The sequence below is a fragment of the Watersipora subatra genome, chromosome 4 (assembly GCF_963576615.1).
Source record: "Watersipora subatra chromosome 4, tzWatSuba1.1, whole genome shotgun sequence".
In the NCBI taxonomy this organism is placed as follows: Eukaryota; Metazoa; Bryozoa; class Gymnolaemata; order Cheilostomatida; family Watersiporidae; genus Watersipora; species Watersipora subatra.
This window is the reverse complement of record NC_088711.1, coordinates 27,369,967-27,383,034: the sequence shown is the minus strand read 5'-3', so window position 1 is coordinate 27,383,034 and position 13,068 is coordinate 27,369,967. Positions and strand designations below refer to the sequence as shown.

The 13,068-nt window shown below is 35.8% G+C and overlaps 1 protein-coding gene across 1 annotated transcript in view; it reads left to right on the top strand.

The window, feature by feature from the left end:
* Positions 1-517: 517 nt before the first annotated feature.
* Positions 518-13,068, top strand: part of LOC137394107 (uncharacterized) — a 56,687-nt gene continuing 44,136 nt past the window's right edge. Inside the window, exons 1-5 of the mRNA XM_068080825.1 lie at positions 518-630; positions 1,669-1,787; positions 1,957-2,116; positions 7,434-7,550; positions 8,714-8,901. Coding sequence (XP_067936926.1) covers positions 518-630; positions 1,669-1,787; positions 1,957-2,116; positions 7,434-7,550; positions 8,714-8,901 — 697 coding nt within the window. The remainder of the gene's footprint in view (positions 631-1,668; positions 1,788-1,956; positions 2,117-7,433; positions 7,551-8,713; positions 8,902-13,068) is intronic.

The following is a 13,068-nucleotide window of genomic DNA, read 5'->3' as shown; positions in this document are numbered from 1 at the left end:
CAATGTTATTTCGTCAGTCTTGCTAATCAAAATTAAACATCTACGGGTCAATGGGAATTGGTTACCACATTAATTTACAGTGCATATATGTACGTATGTATTAGCAAGACACATCGTTTGTAGAGCATGCTGTTTTAAGCATGCTGAAACAGTGTCATATAGGGAGAGTTACGCGAACTGGAGTTACGTCATTTTCAAGAGATCCAAACAAACTCGCTTTGCTATATAAAGTTCTGTTGAAAATTAAGGTATTGAACCAGAAATACGACTTATACACAGTCGAAATCACCATTTTCTTAGCCTTTTTATATGCCGCAAAGATCGTCAGAATTTTCTGATTTTCTTCATGTATCACACAAGCATCTTATCTGTGGTTAGTTAAATTTAACACTAGGCTAAAAGCAAAATTCCGTTTATCAGACAGCGTGGAGTTATTTCGATCTTTGCGTCAACACTTTTTCCCTTTATTTTTTATAATTTTAAATTTAATTGTGATTTAAACAGCATATTCATCATAATGGTTAATGGTTGGGCTGTGGGTTGCTCAGGCAAATCAAAGTTAGGCCTACAGGTTTTTCAATTCCCAAAAGATCCTGAAAGAAGGAATGCATGGATTGTTAAAGTGGGCAGGTAAGATTCACGTTGTTTTTAGTGTTTGCAATTGTATAGATTTAGATATTACTATTAATTTAATGTTGAACTGATTAGTAAGAAAGCTAAGGATAATTGTAGACTATTATTCACAGCCAATATTAAACAAGCCTGTTTATAATTTTTATGAACAAATAAATTGGCAAGTGATGGTATTAAAAATATAATTATTATTGTGAATACATTAAACTGTTTGTTTGGCTACCCAAAGTTGTGAAATTGCAAGTAAACACAATTTAGCTAAGACATTCTAGTGCAGATAATAGGAATTATTCAATATGAAGTAGTAGAAAACCTGTAAATATGGAGTTGTCACTTTTACAACTGCTATGTGAGTTAGAGCAAAACCTGAGCTTTTTTTTGGTATACTTGATAGTGCTATAAGCTTACTCAAAGTAGTTTTATTAACTGATAAACAAAGACAAGTAAGAGCAGTCCATTGTAACTCTATATAAAAGTAGGCGTGGCCGATGTTTGTTTGGAACTTTCCAAAGGTTTGTATAGGCTCCGTTGGTGGCGTAACTTTCTCTATAGGACACTGTGCTGAAACAAGTTGCACGTGAAACAAGCTTTCTTCCAATCTCCCCCCCCTCCCCCCCCCCCCCTATCTTTTTCTTATTACGTTCTAAAAACTCTCTCCAATAATTTTTGCGTATTTTTATGGAAAATAGAACGCTTCATACAATCACCTACAATTGAAACATAGTCTACCAACGTTATTACGGACCAAAATTAATTCACCGAGTATACGTGTCTATGGAATATCGTGTTATCTCAGTGGTTTAGTCTACGAAATGATTGTAACCTTGACCTGGAGCAGTGTTTGGGGAAATTTTAAACTATATAGAGAGGCATCTTGAATACATATTTTATAATAAATTTTCGGATGTCATTTCCATACGCCGAAAGGTAACGAGTACTCTCTGAAAGTTAGTTTACACAAATGTGTATTTGTGTTGTTTTTACCGCTGCTCTAATTTCTTTTCTAAATTTGTCTCTTGTATTCAACATTTGCAGGGACTACTCATTATATTCAGGCTCTACAAATGAAGGTTCCGTAGGAAGAGCGCATCATGATTTAGATAGATGTGCTCGCATATTGAACGAGGTTTTGGATAACGGACCAGGTATTATAGGTATGTACTAGTCCTATGTCGCTGTACACATTGGAAGTTTCATCCCGTTCATAACCAGTCTAAATTTATTATAGCAGTGTAGCTGAGATTTATCTAAGCTAAAATGTCATTAAACGAGCGGTATGACTTTGTGCATCTAATTGTTTTATAGTTGAATCATGTTTTACAGATGGGGTCAAAAAGAGAAAATCACTATCGTCGCCTAAAAAAGATGGAACAACCATTCAGTGCAAAAAATTCAGACAAACCAACAAGCTCATATCGTCTGATAAAACCAATGTTGCTTCTAAAGTATCTTCTTCAACGCCTTTCCAAACACCACTGTCTCAGTAAGTTTGCATCAGCTTTTTTTGGACCCAATTTGAGATTCGACTTGACTTTTGAGGTGTTTAGGTAAGTGGTTTTCTGACTGGCAAGTAAACTTGCCTTTCTGAAACAGAATGTTTTACATTATTACTGATTGAATGTTCTTTGTTGATACCAAAATGAATAGGTGCAAATAAATACAAATTATTTGATTTAAGGGTTGGGTTTGTCCGGAAATTATTGAATTTATCCTAGGGTAAAAGTGGTATTTACCCCTAAATACTGTAGCAAAATAGTAAACTGTACTTCTATAAGAAAAACCATGGCAAATTTTAAAATTTTCAAAATATGGATTTTCGTGGTTCATCAACCTTTTATGAAGTTAAACTGTAAACAATCAACCATTTGATGAACTTTTTTCAGTTCTATCACACCAATTAACTCAAGTCTCACAACTTGGAATAACCAAAATACCTACACTCATACTATACATGAAAGCTTAGCTCTTCCCATCAACCTTAATAACAACAATTGGATTTATTGTTACAATTAGCCTTTATTTTGTTAAAGGATTTTACTCAATTCCAATATTGGTTAAAAAGATTTTTACTCAAAAGAAGACGTCTACAATTTAATGTTCACAGGATATCTAGCCATGATTTGCAATAAAGTGATAATCCTTTAGTAGTACATTTTGCTAACAACAAACAATAACTTCAAAGTGTAATGCCTATAAATGGTTATTTCATTATTTTACTACAAACCTACAAGTTGGCTGTAAAGGTTTTGGGAAGAGGACAAAGTCTGTGTCACCATTTGCTCGCAATTGTGTGTTCTCTCAGGCTTGTTTGATTGTCATATATTGTGTCTTGTTTCACTCATGCTTGACTCATATATTGTGTCTTCTCTCACTCATGCTTGACTGTCATATATTGTGTCTTCTCTCACTCTTGCTTGACAATCATATATTGTGTCTTCTCTCACTCTTGCTTGACTGTCATATATTGTGTCTTCTCTCACTCATGCTTGTCTCATATATTGTGTCTTTTCTCACTCCTGCTTGACTTATATATTGTGTCTTCTCACACTCTTGCTTGACTGTCATATATTGTGTCTTCTCTCACTCATGCTTGACTGTCATATATTGTGTCTTCTCTCACTCTTGCTTGACTTATATATTGTGTCTTCTCTCACTCTTGCTTGCCTCATATATTGTGTCTTCTCTCACTCTTGCTTGACTTATATATTGTGTCTTCTCTCACTCTTGCTTGACTGTCATATATTGTGTCTTCTCTCACTCATGCTTGACTCATATATTGTGTCTTCTCTCACTCTTGCTTGACTGTCATATATTGAGTCTTCTCTCACTCATGCTTGACTGTCATATATTGTGTCTTCTCTCACTCTTGCTTGACTGTCATATATTGTGTCTTCTCTTACTCATGCTTGACTCATATATTGTGTCTTCTCTCACTCTTGCTTGACTGTCATATACTGTGTCTTCTCTCACTCATGCTTGACTCATATATTGTGTCTTCTCTCACTCTTGCTTGACCGTCATGTATTGTGTCTTCTCACACTCTTGCTTGACTATCATATATTGTGTCTTCTCTCACTCATGCTTGACTGTCATATATTGTGTCTTCTCTCACTCTTGCTTGACTTATATATTGGGTCTTCTCTCACTCTTGCTTGACTGTCATATATTAATTATATTGTGTCTTCTCTCACTCTTGCTTGACTTGTATATTGTGTCTTCTCTCACTCTTGCTTGACTGTCATATATTGTGTCTTGTTTCACTCATGTTTGACTGACATATGTTGAGGCTTGACTCAACCTGAAAAATTTTGGACTATCATTACTATGGCTAGTGGACCTGTGCAAGGCTAACTGTTAGCTTCTTAAAGTGCTTTCAGTGCTTTCAGTTTTAGTGGAAGTAGTTTAGTCAGACCAGAGAGAGATAGCAAGAGATGGTGGTTTGAATTTTTTGCTCTATTTCTTCTTTTGATATTTGTCCTGATTTATCTTGGGGTATTTAAGGTGAACAGTTTAAACTGTATTTTTCCCGGCATTTACCATTCTGAGAAAACCTTGCAATAGATTTTCAAAGATAAAATCGATTTTTTCTTTGAAAAATCAAAGAAAAAATCAATTTTTCTTTTTGATTTTTCTTTTGGTTCAAAATCAAAGAGTAAAATACTTCTATGATTTTGAACCAAGTGATATTACTTATGCTAAAGGTAAACAGCCTGTTCGATAATTTACATAAATTAATTGGCATTTGGGTAAAGTAGTCACTAATATATCAAACTGCATGTCATGAAAATGAAAAAACTAAACATATTTGTTTCTTTGTGATTCATTCATAGATATATAAACCTAAATTAGCCAATAATAGCTATTCCTATCGGTTGCCTTGTCAGACTTAAATAGCACGACGTAACGTCATTGTATTGTACCTCACGCTTGACTGCACTGCTGGTAACAATGAAGCTTATGAGGAGAATTAGACAAAATCACATTTATTTTCACATAAAAACATTTTTGGATACATAATCCAGTAAACTAAAGCAATTATGTGATAATATCTGATAACCGCCTTAGATTAAAACTATAAAAGGTATGAATTGTTGCACACAAATCATGAGCCATCAGGGCTTTATTTGCCACCCTCTCCTATCCCTATTCTCTCCTTTCCTCTTCTCCAAAGAAGAAGTGAGAAGTGGAAAAGAGAGAAGGGAGAAAGGAAATGGGGGGCAAATAGTCCACCCACTCAAAGAGCCAGACCCTGGCTAGGTAAATAGACTAATATCATGCTGAACTAAACATGACTAAATATGATGAGTATGCAAGTATGTCCTTAGTGAAAAATGAGACAGAATGATTATTTTACAGCTGGCTAGGTCACCAAAGCTGAAATGTAATGATTGTATCACTAGCATCGTAGATGTTACCAACTATGATGTAAACCAAGCAACAAATTCCCTAATCACAGTTAAGAATCGTGATGGCTTGACTTTGTCTTCGCCTGTGGTTATTGAGGTTTGCAACAACAGTGAGAAAGCGACGAGAGTGTTGCTTAGTAGGGCTGGATTGGTGAAAAACTTTCCCAGGCTAGCTTCATGGTAGCACTTAGGCTAGCAACCTCTCCATGGTAGCACTAAGTGCTACCATGGAGAAGTTGCTGAGGTTCAACATCATGCTATTATTTAAAGGTTGACTTGCAATAAAATTCACATTACAGTTATTTGGTATCAAAAGATTCACCATGTCTTACTCTGTTGTGTTGTAGGTGCCAAATATGTGGAAATGTGATTACAAGCTCTTAAAAGTTAAAAAACGAACAGTTAATTGCAGCCACACGAGACAACCGTAGTTTGGATTCGCTTTCCCAAACGTTTACACTGGTTTCTGTTTACACTTTCATGCAACCTCATTCGTCAAAATATTTTTACAAATATACTTCACGCATTCAATAAAACCATGTCTATTGTTCTTACGCGTCTGTTTTATCGTCATTGTAATGCTGTCACTTTTAGCACGGATATCTTATAACTTACCGTACAAAATCGTTAAACTTTTTAACCTTAGCTCAAAAGGAGTACATATCATTGTCTGATAATCATGACGAGCCTGTTGGTCACCTGTGATAATCGAAAAATGCTGCAAAAATTATTTTCGAATTATTGGGTCACGCGATCAGATGACAACTTGACGATTGAATAATGCCGAAACAAAACTGTAAAGTAGCGAGCATCTATATTTGATACGGGGTATTCGGTAAAACCCGAAGTGTTTGTCATAAACTAGTGCTACGATAAGTTTTATATTTAGCTTTTTATTGGCTTTTCAATTCACGTGAGAACATCACGTGACAAGGCGATAACCAAACTGTAATGTCTACGTCATCGAAATAAAGAGATTCCAATCTACGGCGGCTTTTCGTTTTTGAGCTTTTAAATGCTTGTAATCATCTTTCCACGTATTTGGCACCTACAACACAACAGAGTAAAACATGGTGAATATTTTGATACCAAATAACTGTAATGTGAATTTTGTTGCAAGTCAACCTTTAAGCTACAAAGAACGATCCACCTCAATACTATTGAGGCATTTACAACGAGGGCATCCTGAGGAATTTAAAAGCGCGTCTAAGAACATTCAATCAAGCAAATTTATTTTATTTTTAGTTTCTTTCACTAATACCAGAAGTTTTAGGGAAGTGATGGATTTTTGTTTTCCACTATGCTGGGTTATCTATTTCTATATTTGCAAAGCATTTCTTAACTAATCTCTTGTTGATTATAATAGCAGTTGAAAATAAAATCTGTAATAAAAACACTAGCCAAATCATGCCATTAATCTATCACCCATTGAATAGCATTGATCCACCAATGTCTAGCCATAAATTGTAGATTGCATCTATAAACCAAGCCACAAAATATAATGATTGGTGTGATAAGGGTTTCTTCTATCTCAGTTTATTGATGTAACAACATTAGGCTGTAATAGAACTATTTCTTAACCTTAAATGAATAAAAAATCGCGCTGACCCGGTCCGACCCGATCTTGGCCCTCATTGCTGACCCCGAGTCTGGTCCGACCCTGCGTTCCTTGGTCTCGTTCCAGCTTTAGCTAAGAAAGCCGTTGGTTCCATTTCCCTGATCAGATCAAAACTTCACAGGCTCATCATATTTCGTCATGTTTAGTTCAACATGATATTAGTCTATTCACCTAGCCAGGGTCTGGATCTTTGAGTGGGTGGGCTATTTGCCCCCCCCCCCTCTTTTTTCCCTTCTCTCTTTTCCCCTTCTCACTTCTTTGGAGAAGGGAAAAAGAGAGAATGGGGATAGGAGAGGGTGGCAAATAAAGCCCTGATGGCTCATGATTTGTTCGCAACAATTCATAACTTTTATAGTTTTAATCTAAGGCGGTTATCAGATATTATCACAGAATTGCTTTAGTTTACTGGATTATGTATCCAAGAAGGTTTTTATGTGAAAATAAATGTGATTTTGTCAAATTCTCCTCATAAGCTTCATTGTTACCAGCAGTGCAGTCAAGCGTGAGGTACAATACAATGACGTTACGTCATGCTACTTAAGTCTGACAGGCTTTTTCCCTATTGGCCAATCTAGGTATATATATCTATGGATTCATTGCATTGATACAATTGCATTTTATTTGAAAGACCTAATTCCTTGTTCATACATGTTTTATTTGGGTAACCCTAGAAATGCTAGTGTATAAGTGAAAATTTTTTGTGTACAATTTTTTAAAGTGATGTTCATGCGTGTCTGTCATACATTCTGTTGCCATTTCATTAAATATCTATACAGGACAAGGAGAAAAAGAACATCATCCGCTAGCAGCTTGTACAGTTGTTCTAAATCTCATTCTCATCTGCGACCTCGCAGTCTGTCTGAACAGAGGAGCTGTTCTGTGCCCAGCAGCAGGTTAGCGCTTGGCTAGCTTGAACAATCGTAAAATTATTTTATTCCAAAATATTCAAGTTATAACACTAGTTATGATGGTAATTATAACAGTAGTTACAATGTACAGTATAGAGCTATTTATATTGTTGGTTATAGCAATAGTTACATTGGTACTTAAAAGCGTTTGTTATAATGTTAGTTGCAAATTAATATTATCTGTCACCCATTTTATTTGTTGTACACAAGAATAGGCAAATTGGTAATGTTTTAATTTCCATATATGGCGCAATCTTTCTAGCGTACTATCCAATGACAAGAATATTGTTGCCATGGCATATTTGTGGTAGTCATGCATCTAGCGTCTTCTTGAAGTTAGCATCGTCTTGAACCTATGAAAGAAATATTCCCTCATAATATCCAATATGGCTGCACTATAGTGGAGCCAATCAACTGACCATCAGAGATGCGAAAGCTAGCTTTTGCTACTTAAGAATAAAGCTTTTTATAACATAAATCCACTTCCTTGCTGATCCATGGATCTTGTTTAATTGCTGCTCTGTTGTAGCCAGTACACCAGGACTCCTCAACAACATTAAATCATTTTCAAAAAAAGTTTATTGCTGATATATTTGTCATAGATGTAAAATCACATAACTCTAAACATTCTTTTTGCATTAATACTCCAACGTTAGAGAGTTTTATTTGATCTATTGTTGCAGCATTTTGCTTTCTTTTTGCATATAAATCTAGTGAGATATTTGCTTTGCATAATGATGTTGGTATATTATAGTTTTAGTTCTAAACAGTGTACTGCTATTCTATCACAGAAGTGGTACAAAACTTGCTGATGAGTATAACACTTTTTTATAGGGTTGAAGTGTATTCCACTTATTTCTCCTTGGTTCTAAGATTTCTAGGAATGACAGTTTGTAACTTGTTGATAAACCGATCATACATTTGTATGTGTGCTGAACAGTTCGTACGTGGGTGGGTGGGGGTATGTAGGTGTGTGTGTGTGTGTGTGTGGGGGGGGTGTGGGTGCGTGTGTGTGGGGGTGTGGGTGCATGCGCGTGTGTGTTACCAGCCGACATTGTGGAAGAGGATTTATGTTGATGTTGTAAGTCCCATGATTCCAGGCGACTAACCTAAACATATATGATAGCTATTATATTGGTATTCTATAGGAGAGAGAGAAGCAGAATGAGGAGTTCCTCTACCCAGGGGCGTATGACCAGATCTATACAAGTCAATAATTCTGCTTCCTCAGTACTCGCCAACAACTCATTGACTTCTTCAGAAGCCGACACGTTGACTGGAGTACACTTAGATAATTCATCTCAGTTTGGAGTACCACCTGTTTTTAATAACCGAGGTTTGTTTAGGGAGATGAGATTGGCTTGCTACTTAACTATGTCTATGTAAGCACTCATAGTAACTACCACTGTCGTGTACTACTACTGTTGTGTACTACCACTGCCGTGTACTACCACTGTTGCGTACTACCACTGTCTTGTACTACCGCTGTTGCGTACTACTGCCGTTGCGTACTACCACTGTTGCGTACTACCACTGTCGCGTACTACCACTGTCGCGGACTATCACTGTCGCGTACTACCACTGTCGGGTTCTACCACTGTCGCGTACTACCACTGTCGCGCACTACCACTGTCGTGCACTACCACTGCCGTGCACTACCACTGTCGCGTACTACCACTGTCGCGTTTTATCACTGTCGCGTACTATCACTGTCGCATACTACCACTGTCGCGTACTACCACTGTCGCGTACTGCCACTGTTGTGTACTACCACTGTTGTGTACTACCACTGTTGTGTACTACCCGTACTCACCTTCACTAGATGCACCTTATTGCAACTTTTACCCAATATTCCTAGTACTGAATCATACTACTAGTAAGTGGTTTTTTCTATGCTTCCCTTATTATTTGTAGTACTATTAATAATTGTACTATTAGCATGCCCTTTACAGCTGCATGATTTAGGTTTGCATAACACTTCTAACTACTACTGTAACCATATTAATACCCCTCTAACAGTAGTCTTGTGCTAATTCACTGTTTCACAGCCCTACCATGTAATAATTTACTAATAGTATATGAATATCATTATTATTACTAGTATTATTACTTATGTTATATTCTTGTAGCTGTTGTTATATATCACCAGGTCTTGCCACTTCCAAACATAGTTTGAAATCTCCACAGAATGTATTTTTCAGCATTTTTGCAAGTAAAGTTGGCACGGAAAAATCAATTAATATAAATCATGATCTAAATCATGATCTTTTTCGATTTTTTCTTAACTTTTATTTCGGTGTTGCTTGACAAACAATCTTGTTTGGGCATAAGTGTAGCAAATGGCTAAACACTCTTCTGTCATGGATCAGCAGGTGTGATGAAGATAGTTGACTGCGTGTGTTGTATAATGCTACAGAAGGACCTGTGAAGTTAGCACTTGTGAGTTTACTTAGCAAACCTCAAAGCAGGATTAATTGTGAGGTAGCAACTGTAACTGGTAGTTTTTCCCTCACTACTCTGTTTAATAAATGACATCAAACTCTACTACAATCAGCTCAAGCGCAAGCATTCAAAGAGTATTCTCCACCTAGGGTTTCATTCATTCAAAAATAAGAAATCAGTTAGGTAGTGGTAAAGCCAGCAATCTGGTATTTACACGCATAAGTCGTTAATCACCCTGAAGAAGAATGTGCTTAAATATTTCATAGTGCCTTTTTATGTTTTTGGCTTTCATGTGTACTTCATGTGAAACTGCCAGTAGCTCTACTCCACTAACTTACATGCAGTTTACACATAATAACTTTATATGGCAATTGAATGCAAGATTCTATATAAGAATTTGTCAAATTAAAGCATGTAACTCACTAATACTGACAAGTAGGTTCATCAACATTCTTATGTGCAATTCAATACACAAACAATTGACAAAGTGGGTGAAAAATTATAAACATCAAATGAGTGGATTTAAATAAAGAAATCTGTTCATCAATTTTTGTGATAAAAATCATGATTTCTTGCAACCCTGTCACTAACGCGTATTTCAAACGATCAGTGTCAAGCTTCAGTTAAAATAGCATAGAAAGTGGTGAAAAGCCACGTCAGGGTGTTGATATTGGAGGCAGCATGAGATGATAACCCCCACAGCTGAAACAATTGTAACTGAAAAGCTCTAAGGGACCGATGGGCTCAGGCTGGATATAGTTCATTTAACCTGTAGAAATGTGTATTCACCAATTGTTGGCAGTTTTAGCGTGTTAGCCTTGCTCCTTACTCGCTCACGAAAGGAGTACATTTATTATCATAAGCTAGCTCAGTTGTATTGTAAGATGCTTTTGAGCTGAGGCTACCTGGATATCTCAAATGTTTTCAGTAATAGTCAATTTTATCAACTCATCTATGCTGCTCCACCATATTTGTAATCAGCATTATTCTTGCTTTCGGTTAAAGAGTTACGGTCTTTCTGACTTGACACATGAATAAATTCTTTTGTGTGGCAAGATTTGCATTAGATTAATCAGTCTATTGCACATTTTGGTGCAAATTTTTTCACTTGTTGCCAAGGCTTTAGCAAAAGTATCTTTCCTTGTCACTTGCATATTCAATCATTTAGAGCGTACCATATATGATAAAAAATGTCAAACCTACCTGACTTGCCCGAGTCGGATTGCTCTGCAAAACATTTGTACTATACCAAATGTGGAGATTTTTAACCTGGTATTAATTTATTTCATTTTGATTATTCCATTTTCTACCCAGATTTACCATTGCTAAATGAGGTGCAGCTAAAAGTAAGGGGAGGCATTACTTCTTGTTACAATAAGCTTGTGTTGGAGCAGCTACAGAAAAGAATGATTCGATGCTCAAAAATTTCTAGTATTTTAAATCATTTAATTCAGTATATTTTATTTTGCTTAGTTATATCAATTTTATTATTAGTTGTTTTATGTAGGTACCTGGTGATATGTTGTTAGTATTATGTACTACCTGTGATATGTTGCTAGTATTATGTAGTACCTGTGATATGTTGCTAGTATTATGTAGTACCTGTGATATGTTGCTAGTATTGTGTACTACCTGCGATATGTTGCTAGTATTATGTACTACCTGTTATATGTTGTTAGTATTATGTACTACCTGTGATATGTTGCTAGTATTATGTACTACCTGTGATATGTTGCTAGTATTATGTACTACCTGTGATATGTTGCTAGTATTATGTACTACCTGCGATATGTTGCTAGTATTATGTACTACCTGTGATATGTTGCTAGTATTATGTACTACCTGTGATATGTTGCTAGTATTATGTACTACCTGTGATATGTTGCTAGTATTATGTACTACCTGTGATATGTTGTTAGTATTATGTACTACCTGTGATATGTTGCTAGTATTATGTACTACCTGTGATATGTTGTTAGTATTATGTACTACCTGTGATATGTTGCTAGTATTATGTACTACCTGTGATATGTTGCTAGTATTATGTACTACCTGTGATATGTTGTTAGTATTATGTACTACCTGTGATATGTTGCTAGTATTATGTAGTACCTGTGATATGTTGCTAGTATTATGTACTACCTGTGATATGTTGTTAGTATTATGTACTACCTGTGATATGTTGCTAGTATTATGTACTACCTGTGATATGTTGCTAGTATTATGTACTACCTGTGATATGTTGCTAGTATTATGTACTACCTGTGATATGTTGTTAGTATTATGTACTACCTGTGATATGTTGCTAGTATTATGTACTACCTGTGATATGTTGCTAGTATTATGTACTACCTGTGATATGTTGTTAGTATTATGTACTACCTGTGATATGTTGCTAGTATTATGTAGTACCTGTGATATGTTGCTAGTATTATGTACTACCTGTGATATGTTGCTAGTATTATGTACTACCTGTGATATGTTGCTAGTATTATGTACTACCTGTGATATGTTGCTAGTATTATGTACTACCTGTGATATGTTGCTAGTATTATGTAGTACCTGTTATATGTTGCTAGTATTATGTACTACCTGTGATATGTTGCTAGTATTATGTACTACCTGTGATATGTTGCTAGTATTATGTACTACCTGCGATATGTTGCTAGTATTATGTACTACCTGTGATATGTTGTTAGTATTATGTACTACCTGTGATATGTTGCTAGTATTATGTAGTACCTGTGATATGTTGCTAGTATTATGTACTACCTGCGATATGTTGCTAGTATTATGTAGTACCTGTGATATGTTGCTAGTATTATGTACTACCTGTGATATGTTGCTAGTATTATGTAGTACCTGTGATATGTTGCTAGTATTATGTACTACCTGCGATATGTTGCTAGTATTATGTACTACCTGTGATATGTTGCTAGTATTATGTACTACCTGCGATATGTTGCTAGTATTATGTAGTACTTGTGATAAGATGTTTTCAGTTCTATTGCGAATTGACCAATCATCCTTCGAGCACAAGCCACCAACAGCCTGTGTTTAC